Source organism: Antrostomus carolinensis, unplaced genomic scaffold, assembly GCF_000700745.2.
Source record: "Antrostomus carolinensis isolate BGI_N321 unplaced genomic scaffold, ASM70074v2 scaffold1781, whole genome shotgun sequence".
Classification (NCBI taxonomy): Eukaryota; Metazoa; Chordata; class Aves; order Caprimulgiformes; family Caprimulgidae; genus Antrostomus; species Antrostomus carolinensis.
In genome coordinates, this window is record NW_010291792.1 from 68,332 (window position 1) to 80,325 (window position 11,994).

The window sequence follows — 11,994 nt, forward strand, 5'->3', positions numbered from 1 at the left end:
CACAGCAGTTCATTTGCTACAGTTTAGTTGTGTGAAGTTGTTTGTCTTCAACTGTGTGCTAAGTTCTCATCACTTCTGTAGCCCAAACATAGACATTCCTTCAGAGCACCTTGAATAGCATCTTAAGAGGTGGATCTCATGCGTAGTCAATATGATTTTCTAGTTGATGCATCTGTTCTTAAGGCAAAGACATTCCTTAAAAATATTTAAGGCAAATAAATGGTAGAATTACTAAATAAATAATTACAGTATGATATATTCCATTTCCTGTCACAGTAAAAAAAGCACTGGGGGAAAAAATGAAAATGCAAAATAATGTAATCGTGTATAAAAGTCTGGTTTGATTAAATGGTCTCAGTTGTGGTGATGAGCAGTCTCTGGTTTAATTGAGAAAAAACTTGGTGTGAAACAGTGTAATAGTAATGTTGGTGGAATTCCAGAGAAATCCCTGGCTCTCAGGCATTTTCCACTGTCCTGCAGGGTAGAGAGGTTCAGGCTGGGGGGTAGTGTCTTGTCTAATCAGGGAGCTTGGGTTACCAGCCACCAGAGAGGCTACAAGAGTAGAATTCATAATTTACAGGAAGAGCATCTTGTAAAATTTCAATGTCAGGCGGCTTTGCAGTCTTTGAATAAACTCAAGATAATACTAAAATGAATTCCTAATACTCAGAAAAAAATAGGGAAAACTTAGTTCTGTGTTTGGAGTTAGATACCAAGAAATCACATGGTAACACATGTTGCAGCTGCATCTTACTTGGTGGTGGTTTCTGTCTGTCCTTGAGCTAAATAACCCCTCAAGTTCTGGTAGCTCCGAGGGCAACTTACACTGATTTCAAGGTAGGGATTGGCTTGTTTAGACAATCCAGGCTATTCTCAGTCTTTTGCTTCACCAGATGGGAAGGATCATGACTTTGAGGAAGATTTTCCTTGTATTTAGTTCTTGTCATTTTTCTTAACTCTCACTCCTGATTATTGATTCAGATAACAACTCATGTCTTAGTTGATGTCTCCAATGTTAATTTGCTTTTTATGATGCCTTTGAAATGCCTCTTCCTCCTGGTTGGACTCAAGAATTCTTAGTACTTACATGATTGTAAACAGAATTCTTCTTTGTTAAGACAAAAGATAATCAAGAACTTAAGGCTTTCTTTCATAGAGCACTTAACTTGATGTGAATGAATTCTTTTCATCTGATTGGCAAGATAATTTGAGCAGTTGAACTGTCCTACAGGTTTAACTGCAGCACGTAATATTTTACAGCCTATTTTATAAAGTATGTTTTACACAAAGATGATGGAATAACAAATGTGGATCATTGAAACCAACAATCTTTTTGGAATATGGGGCACAGGTACAACTTTCTGAAATACCTGCACGTAGCCATCACCTTAATAAATCTCAAAGCAAGATCCAGTCAGCAATCCTTGGTGAGATCTACATGAAATTATAGTAAGAGAGTCTGAGGGAGGAAAGAATCAGATGACAAGGGTAGTATCTCCACATTTGTGGTTAATGTGGAAGAGTCTGAGAAGTATGAATTCTTGAACATTGGAAAGAGATGCTCTACTGCTCGTGAAGGTTGCCTGTATTAGCTCCAAAACAGCAAAAAGTCTCATAAATCAGTACAGTCACGGTTGTCTTGTGTGATTTTGTTGACGACTTACTGTTAGAACTCACATTTCTCATACTGAATCTAAACGAATTCTGGCAATATGAATACTAACCATGAAGATGTTTAGAATGAAAATCTATATTTTAATATATATATATATATTCAGAGATAATTATAAGATCTGTAGCCTTCATGGAATTCTTTCTTCATAGTCTATTCAAGTCCAGCTAGCCATCAGATATTTCTGAGGCCTATCTTGGATTTTCTGGATTGGAAATATGAAGTATCAATTCTGGGATTCTTTCCAAAATACAGAGAAGTTGTCAGGCAATAGTTTTGAGCCTATTTTTAAAAACAGGAATGGAAGATTCTTTTTCGTAGTCTAGATAGCCCATGTTTTCTTAATTACTTAATCAGAACACTCATAAATATTATTCTTCTGTATCAGATGTTTGTGAAATGGCCAGATGAGCATTTGAAGTTGTGCTAGCTAACTCTGTCAAGAGAAATTAAAATGCACTATAAATATTACTTGAGACAAACCTTTGTGGCAAGGTTGGAATGAAAGGGCTCATCTACCCTTTAAAGAGTACATTTGGTTCCAGACGAATGCTGGGTTTGTTGAAAAGGAATAAATTCAGAAACTGTTAGTTTCAACTGCAAGATGTTATTCACAGCTCAGAAATCATCTCTCGTGCAAATAGAATTTGCTCACTAAAATAGATTTGTAGGAAACAGAAAAGAATGTCAACTGATGCACTTGTAATAGCTCATCCACCTTCTACTTCCTTTCAAAATTCTTTCAGAATGTGCTGAAATAGAAGTGAACTTAGAAAAACTCCTACTTACTGTCTCATGAGCAGCATAGTACCTGGTGCATCTTTTAAAATTTATCATTATTGGATCCAGATTTCATATACCATAATTTCCACAGATGCATACTTATTCCTTTGGAATTACAGTCTTCCATACCATGATCTTTATTAGCAGTTAATCACTTTATTTTGCAATAGAGGACTTGAGTTTTAGGATATTTCTAACATTTCTAAAAAGGGAAGAATCTTCTCTTGATGTGAAAATTAATCAAAGTATTGAAAATAGGGTAAGGATTATCTGTGATGCCTGCAGACATGAAGGAAATAGGTTTACTTTTCCGAAGTTACTGCATATCAAGAAATGAGGGGGGTTCTGGAGGGGCAACCCCCACCCCCTGCAATTCTTATGCAGCTATGAGAGGCAGGGAAATAACAAATTCCCTTCATTTTTCCAGGAAAGCTTCTTACTGGAATGAGTTCTGCTGACATGCCTTTCTTCCAGTTAGAATTTCAATAGTTCAGTGGTCCCCCGGTATTTTGAAGCTATTATTTGTGGAGAAATGTTAGGAAATTATTCCATATATTTAAATCTAGTACACTTCTAAATATTGTATGCTTTAAGGCTAATGTGGGAAGGATTTTTTTTAATGCCTCATTTTAATGCCTTGTAGAAGGCTAGGCTGTCAGTCTCCTTGTAATTTTTCATAACAAAGTACATGGACAATATCTTTTATATATTTGGATGTATTTTCAGAGCTTGCTAGGCTGCACCTGACAAAGTTACCTCTGAAGGATAAGAGGGACCAGTAGCTCCTTCTTACATAAATATTTGTGGAGAATGTTTCAGCAAATTTTAACTTAATGTTTTTGAAGTTTTCAGTTCTGCCAGTTAAGTTTCTTGTAAAGAAGGCATAGATTAGCTGTTGTCTCTATTTCTATGCTATGACACTTCTTTACAGATCACATTTTTACAATAATTAAAAAAAAATTTCTTACTTGTGAAATAAGTTTATAATTATGCAGTGAAATTTTGATTACTTCATTCTTACACTTACAAAATTGTGACACTTTTACAATGTCATTTCAGATAAATGGAATCACAGTAGCTTCTAACTGCTATTACCTGACTTCATAATTTAAAAAATATCTATCAAAAACCAGTATCAGTTATCTGGAGGCATTTTTTAAATCTAGGATTCACATTAGGCAGAATGCTAATTTTCCTGTGACACTTCTTTGTATCATTGTTAAATTATTTTAGTAGTTTCATGGCAGGAAAGTACATTATTACACTACTCTGGAAAATTGTCTGTTGAAAGTATAAATAAAACGCTTGTCTCTTATTCTTTATATCTAGTTGATTCTTCCTGCATTCCTTATTTATTTATCTCCTATGCTTACCTTCTGTGAGTAATGAGACACTTGTGTAGCTTTGCTTGCTCTTGTGCGCTCTCTTTTTTTTTTTTTTCCCCTTGGAAAATGTGGGTCTGGTTTGTTTTACTTGCTACATCTTCCCGCTGAGTATTTTCATATAGCCCCTCTGAATGTTATATTATGTTTATATTGAAAATCTCTTAATCATCCTCCATTTAAGCTGTAACGCATTTTCAAAGCAGAGTCTTCCCTGTGTGGCTCTTTGCAAAATATTTACATACAATGTTAGATGTTGGCATCAAGGAAAACAGCTTCAATTTATTTTGCAGTAACTCATCAAGTGTTAGCTTGTGATGAAGCATGAAGTAAATGCTTATATTTTCATTTCATTTAGCTATGCTTTTTATTCTGCTTTGCTGAATAGGTAATTGCCTATTACTGCATGTAGTACCTCTTCCTTTCTGGTAATAGTTTGCTTTTGTGCTATTATGCTTTATTATTATAAATACAAAAATTATTTAATATGGTTTTTTTTTTAAACTAGAATCAAGACTTGAAGGTTGGCTTTCAATACCAAACAAAGGAAATATAAAGCGGCATGGCTGGAAGAAACAGGTACAAATGGATTCTTCTTCTTCTTCCTCCTCAACTCCCTTGGAAAGTTCTTTAGGCATACAGTGAATTGGTTTTATAGCTCACAATTATGAAACAAAACAAAATAATTAGAGTAATTTAGTATGTAAAAAAAAAAAAGGAGAGAAAATTCAAGTTCGGTATGGAATCTGTACTAATAACATTGTGCAAATATATGACAGGTGGGTGAGGAAGTGCTTTACAATAGGCATCTTGGAACCATTAAAAAACCCATTTCTCCTTTGAGTAAGCTTCTTCATAATCCTAATACTGTAGCTCTTTGTGCAGCTTTACAGCAGAGGATACCACAGATGCTCTGAAGGCCATGGAAGAGTGCATCACACTATAACTTGCCACACATGGTCTCCAAGGACATTTCTGTCTTCCTTACTTTTAGAACAGTCAGTGTTTGTATTGGGCCTTTAGCTACTGAACTCCTTTCTTTGAAGCACCTCCTTTTTCAGTTGGCTAACATGACCTTCTTTATACAATCAATATTGGACCTTCTTAGTGATGTGTCTGTAAGTTAAAACCACCACCTATTCTATCTTGCGAAGAGCAAGTGTTAAGCTCTGACCTGTTTCAACTAATGGCTGCTTACTGTATTCTCCCAGACCCTTGGATGAGAGGCAGTGCAAATAAGTGCCATATTGAAAATGCTTGCTTACTACAGTTTGGAACGTGGGGTTTGCTACAGACACCTCAGATGCTTTTCAGTTGTTTTATGGTCTCTTTGTATTTCACTTTGTCTCCCTATTAGCAGAACTGCGGGAAATCTACAGGGCAAGGTCAAGGATGTTCTTGGTGACAAATTTGAATCAAACGCTGATAGTATTTGAATGTTCTTCAGGTGTCTCACAAAACACACCTATTTGTAAATCTGTTCCACAACTTGTTCTGTTTGATAGCTAAGGCTGCTTGACTCCTGTTGTTCCAGAACTGATTCTCCAGGTTGCTGTCAGACTTCTGGCAGTGTCCATGAATGGAAGTGACTCTGTCTAGGCACAACTCACGTAGCTTTATTCTGCTCTGGATTATCTAAAACACTGCATCATTTTCTTGTCAGAATACTTCTAGCAGCCTTTTCTGGTTGTCTTCTAAAAATAGAGATTATTCTTGCATCCTCTGATGACTAAAATTTTAAACTTCTGATAAATGCAGCTTACCAATGAAAGACTATATCTGAGCTTCTTTAGGCATACCCAGTATAGGCATATTTAGTTCTCTCAAGATATTTTAGGCAGTTACTTCATTCGTACTTTCCTAGTTTGAATAATAGTTCTTGCACTTTGAAGGAATTTGGGCTAGAGATGAATGCCCCTGTCATAAAATGAGTCATGCTGGTGAGATTTCTTAAACTAGCTGAGGTTCAAACCAGTGAGACACAGTAGTGAGGGGCCATGCTGACTTAGGTGTGTATTCTGTTGGCTGAACTGTTCTGACACCGAAAACAGCTGTCTTGTAGTCAGCCTCCTCAGGTACTACTTTTCCAAATTCTCCTGTGCTTTCAGCTTGGGACTGGTGAGAGGTATGCAACCTCTAATATAGGCATGCCCAGATTAACCTAAAGGAAAAGCAAAATTGCATTAGCAGTGCAATTGGATTGATGCCTCAGTTGTTACCACTTGAGCTGCTATATTTCTGACTCAAATATCAGTAGTGGTGATGTTTTTGCCCCATGCCCTCCAAGTCATTTAGCTTAAGTTAGAAAGGGGTGAGTGCGGAAAACTCATTTAAGATTGAATGATTGAGTTATATACCTCAGGCCAACACTAAAATGTGTTAGCCACATTTTAATCTAGAAATTCATTTAATCCCAAGTGGAGATGATAAAAATATCCTTCAAAAACCACTGTAGAACAGAACTACTGTCAGAAGACTTTGTGTGTGTGTGTTCACGATGGGATATTGAGGCTGTTGTATGTAACTTTTCTTTTGTGAGGTTAAATTGTTCTTTCAAAAAGACTTGGATACAGTCTGATAACTGAATTCCATTGCAGTCAGAATTTGCATTTGTTATAGTAGTTATTTTAAGGCCTTGCTGTTGTCTGTGAAAGGCAGAGGTGAATACTTCAAAGACAAAGAAGGCATTAGCTTTCTGTTGAAGTAGATCAAAGGAATTCAAGCACAAACTCTTTCTTCAGTGGAGAAAATCACAAGAGGCTCACACTATAACAACTTAATGCCTATTCACATTTATCAGGCTTTCTGTAAAAGAATCCTGACTGAGGGGCTGAAAGCCCTTTTAGTCAGGGGGAGAAACACTCTTTGTGGCTTTTTTAGGTGCATTTCATTAATTGAGAGGTACAACTAGCATGCAGCTTGTGCAAAACATTTTTAAAACACTCTTCTATAAACTTGTTCAGGTAACTTTCAGGTTTTGAGGTCAGGCTTAAAGTCCTGTATAATGAGGAGGACGTTCAACCTCCTTTTGTTGGAGGAGTAAACACCCCTTACTTAAATTGCCATCTGCAGAAATCCATCCAGTCCCTTACCAGTAATTGGTATTCAAGATGAACTGTTTGTTTATTCACTCTCTTGCTTTTCTGCCCTTTCCCCTGCTTCTGGGTCATATTATACCTGAATCTGGAGCTCAGTAGAGACAGAGCAGTCAGTCTACCTCTTTTTAACCCTCTCTAGGACCTCATACTTTTTAATACCTTTTTAAAAAAAACAAAAACAAAACATTTGAAAGTACAGGGGAGGGAACTGCCATAGCTGTCACTGACCTCATGCTTATGGACAGTTTTAGCAAAGACATTGGACTGGCACCTCCCCGTGCAGAGCAACAGGCAGTGAATTCTACAGGCTTGAGCTCAGTGTAAGTGCTTAGGTTAGAGGTGTTTGATTTTAACTGGCCTTTGAGTTACAAAACTTTCTCTGAGCATCTTGCTTTGTTTTTCCTCTCATATCAACAAAAGTTTATAATTCTGTGTGATTTTGAACAGCACTGGAAGGGTGTCTCTGTACTTTAGGTTGAGGACAACATCCTTGGGCTTTTTGGGGCAGGGGGGTAGACACTGCAGGCATACTCAGCATTTGAGAATTCTCTTGGAAATGGGCCCTGCAGCCCACTCCTGCTCTACAACTCACAGTGCCTTCCCAGTAGCTCTTGCTTATTCCCCAGAATCCCATGCATTCTGGAATACTCCACTTTTTAAGTGGTATGAGATAGGTATAATATATCAATAAGCAGATTTTGACCAAGAACTTTTAAAATACTTGGGAGAAAAAAATAATCAACACATTGCCAAATGTTTCTGTTCTTTAACATCTTTACCACTCTGGCAAAAGCTGTGTGGTTTGACCTTTAAAGTGACATGTAGCAAAAGAATGTCTGTTGCTTTTCTCCTCTACTGCAAATCTTTCCCTTGCTGTCTCAGAGTATTCCTAGATTTTAAAGGTATACTGGACCTCTATTTCTGCTGATTCATTTTAGGTCTTTGTTTTACCAGTGCATTCAATTGAAAGTGCAGGAAATAGCTGGAGTTGTGAGAATCTTTTAGCCTACCAGTAGTTTGGTACAAAGTACCAGTGAGTCCTGCAGGTCTCTAGAACTAGAGTTGTTTACAACTTTATCAAGAAGTGACGGGTTCTGCACTCCAGGAGTTTCTCAGTGATACAGTAATTTTCATAGTAAGTTGCTAGTAGCAACTGAAATTTGTGAGTTTGTACAGATAGACTTCCAGAGTAATGACAAGCATTTTAGGGGGCTCCTGTGGCAATACACAGTCGCTGCAGCTTTTAGCATTGCACAGCTGTCAGTAGTATAGCTGCCTGCATGATGATTTAAGTATCTCCTGGTATTAGTTTAAAAACCTTAATTTACTCAGGCTTTTTATGTGCATGTGGGATTGCAGTAGGATAAATGTTGCTTTTTAAAATGCAATTTTAACTTGGTTTTCCCCTTTCTTTCCCCAGTATGTTGTGGTGAGCAGTAAAAAGATACTGTTTTACAATGATGAAAAGGACAAGGACCAGTCTAATCCATCCATGGTACTAGATATAGAGTAAGTAAAGTTACTGTTAGTTTTGGATAGAAATTGACAAAAGAGCATTGTTTCTGAGATAACTGGCAACAAATCTAGAAGCTTGTAATCAAAATTCCATAAAAAATTTTTAATTTCCAATACTAGTTGGAAAATGTCTCTTTATCTGTATTTTAGGTTGCTGTTAACAGAAGATAGTGCTTTTTCTTTGTCCTACTATTGCTAAAAGTTGAAGTGAAGTATCCAATAGTGTAGCACTGTCTGTAGGCACTGGTCTGAATTTACTGAAATTAAGTGCCTTGTCTCGTTATGACAGAGAAGGGTCGCAGACAGTGGAACCCACATATTATTCTATCTTTTTCTGTGATTCAATGTAACGACTGTTTTTTCCAGTTGCTTCAACAGCTGCTTTCTAAAGCAGGGCATGATAGTTGTCGGATAGATGGGGAATTGGCTGGCTGATTTTAGGTCTCATCCCCTTGCTTCATACCTTTTTCTTGCTGTCTGGGAAAGTATCAGTGTTGATCAAGCCCAAAGCATTTTTAACTTTTCCAGATGGCTTCTGTTTAGAGTGACAAAATAAATGCATTGTGATCCCTTTACATTGGTTATACATGAAGAAAATTGTGTCAAATATCACTGAAGCCCATTGCTGATACATGACTGAGTGTGATGCTTGAACAGCTGATCAACGTTATGGGACCTTACAGAGTAGTAACTGAAAAAAAAGGTTTTAAAATTCATGAATAGACCTATCACTGACTAACAAATACAGTGGTCTGGAGGAGTCTCAAACTCAGGGAGTGCTTAAGCTGCCAATTGCTCATAACCAGGAAAAGAATTATTTTCTCTTTGAGCTGTTTCTTATTCTCTTTTCATAAACATCTGTTACGGCAACTGTTGAAAACAGGATGTTGGGATAGATGGGCTTACAGACTTGACCCAGTATAAGGTTATGCTTGTTCCAATTTTCATAGCATTTTCAACAGCTGGTGCACCAGATTGTCTTTTGTGATGTTAAAAAAAAAAAAAAAAAAAAAAAAAGTGAGTAGTAATTTACTGCATACGGTTACTTCCACCCAGGGTTATCAATAAGCTTTTCTAGAGAGAATCTGTTAGACTTCCCAGTATTTTGAGGAAGAATTTGAAAGCCTTTTTCACAGGTAAATTTGCCATCGTGGATCTTGAACCCACTGTAAGATAACCCTCTTTCCATGCTAGGGAAATGTTTTGGTCTTACTTGGGTAGACAAGATTATATATGTTTTCCGAGTTAATTCCTAAAATCATATTGCAGCCTTGAAATATATCATATTGCTTTCATAAACAAGATTTATAAGAACTTCAAAGCACTTTCCTAACTGTTTTAAAAAAACATACATAGCCTTTTAGCATTTTCTGATTCACGTTTTTCCTAATCTAGTAAGCTGTTCCACGTCCGGCCTGTAACTCAAGGAGATGTATATAGAGCTGAAACTGAAGAAATTCCTAAAATATTCCAGGTAAAAAGAAGTGTATTCTCATTTCTATTTAACTTTTAAAAGTTTGGCGGCTTCTTTGAGAAGTATATAAAAATATGTAGTGTTTCAGCAGTAACACAGCAGTATTCTTTTTCAGATTCTCTATGCTAATGAGGGGGAATGCAGGAAGGATTTGGAGGTAGAACCAGTACAGCCAGCAGAGAAGACAAATTTTCTAAATCATAAAGGCCATGAATTTATTCCAACATTATACCACTTTCCAGCCAACTGTGAGGCCTGTGCCAAACCTCTTTGGCATGTGTTTAAACCCCCTGCTGCCCTAGAATGTCGAAGATGCCATGTGAAGTGCCATAGAGACCACTTGGATAAAAAGGAGGAATTAATTGCACCATGCAAAGGTATTCTCGTGGTTTTTTGTGTTCTGTGTTCTCTGCATGTTTAGCCAGACGTGATAAACTATCGAGGGCGCGTAAAAGCACTTCAGTTTAAAAGTTTTCTATTCTTTAGTTTTATGATTTTAGATGTGAAAGGTGCTATTAAAATAATAGTCTGTTAACACTCCTTATGAACAGACAGCTGTGGCAAGACTCTGTAGGGAAGCCTTTGGTGGTGTAAGTGATGTGGCTGTGCTGAGGGCCCTGAGAGCACAAGGGTCCTTAGAGGTTTGTGTCCAAGTGCTGGGCAGCTCCTTGGTTCCCAGACTGTTCTTTGTCTTACACCTGGCCCACATTAGGGACAGTGCAGTGGCCACATCGCCAGGCTGCGCTAAGACCTTGAAGAGTGGTTCTTCAGCCACTTCACAGATTGGAGTAAAGGTTTCCTGTCTGTCCTCCTGTGGAGTATTTGGGGTATGTACTCTGGAATTCAGCCATAAGGCATCCACACAACTTTCCAGTTTATTAAGACTGCAATTAGTGTAAAATTTCTCATTTATTAAATACTAATGTTAGAATCAAGAATCCTAATGCAGAGTGACAAATACTGAAAGAAACTGCATTAATAATTTCCCCTGCTGTTTGTTGTCTTCCAAAAATATATAAACAATTCCAATACAAGTATGTATATAGGTGCCATTGTTCTTTCCAGTGGCACACCTGGTATGTCATAATTCTTGTTTGATAATGAGTCCTAGTTTTCACTGAATCATCTTCCTCCTTTTACTTACAGTGAGTTATGATGTAACTTCAGCAAGAGATATGTTGTTATTGGCATCCTGTCAAGATGAACAGAAGAAGTGGGTGACTCATTTAGTAAAGAAGATCCCTAAGACACCACCATCTACTTTTGTTCGTGCTTCTCCTAGAACTATGTCTACAAGATCCTCAGCAAATCAATCATTCCGAAAAGTTGTTAAAAATACTTCTGGAAAAACTAGGTGAGAAATTACAAAAGCTACGTATCTTTTAACTAAAATAAAATCTCTGTTTATAAATCTTTTTTTAATGTGAAATTGTGAAATAATTCCATAGTTATGACTGTTGAACTGCTGATCTAAATCATTGCTCAAATACTGAAGGAAGGAACAGACAATTCTCCTATTGTGGTAAACTTACCAGTTCTTCGGATTTGGAAAAGTAATGTAGAGATGGCAGTGCCTGGCCTGACAATGCATGTGAAGTGGCTGGTTGCATTTTTTCTTGTTTAAAGGCAAGGCTCAAGAAATGTATCAGCAGTGGCATTTAACTGCAGGGACAGTCCTCACAGTCATTTGTGGATTGACTCATCAAGCTTGCGTAAGCTAGAAGTAGTCTGCAAATGCGAGTGAAATGAGAAACTTACAGATTCTCAGTCCTTTGTTATGCCATTTATTTTGGTGTGAGGCAGCTTAAGTGTTAATTCTATTCTTTCTCCCTGCTTGCTTATTCCCTGTCTTCTCCTATCCCAGCGGTTGTTTTTGCAAGCTGTTTGTGACCCTGTGCATTAACCAGGGCAAGATTTAAAATACTTTTAATTTTTTTTTTTTTTTTTAATTTAATGCTAGGTTACTGTAAGCTGATTTTTAACCTGCATTAGCTTCCTTATACAGTATGCATGTTCCTTTCCCCCAAAATAACTGGGTCGACAGTACAAGGTGGAAACTAGTGTCTCAGT

The 11,994-nt window shown here is 37.1% G+C and overlaps 1 protein-coding gene across 1 annotated transcript in view; it reads left to right on the top strand.

Moving 5' to 3' along the window:
- The window catches only part of ROCK1 (Rho associated coiled-coil containing protein kinase 1), an 83,903-nt gene that overhangs the window by 68,101 nt on the left and 3,808 nt on the right, over window positions 1–11,994 (top strand). The window contains 5 exon segments of the mRNA XM_029087151.1: window positions 4,346–4,416; window positions 8,356–8,444; window positions 9,846–9,924; window positions 10,040–10,301; window positions 11,071–11,278. Of these exon segments, the coding sequence (XP_028942984.1) occupies window positions 4,346–4,416; window positions 8,356–8,444; window positions 9,846–9,924; window positions 10,040–10,301; window positions 11,071–11,278 (709 nt within the window).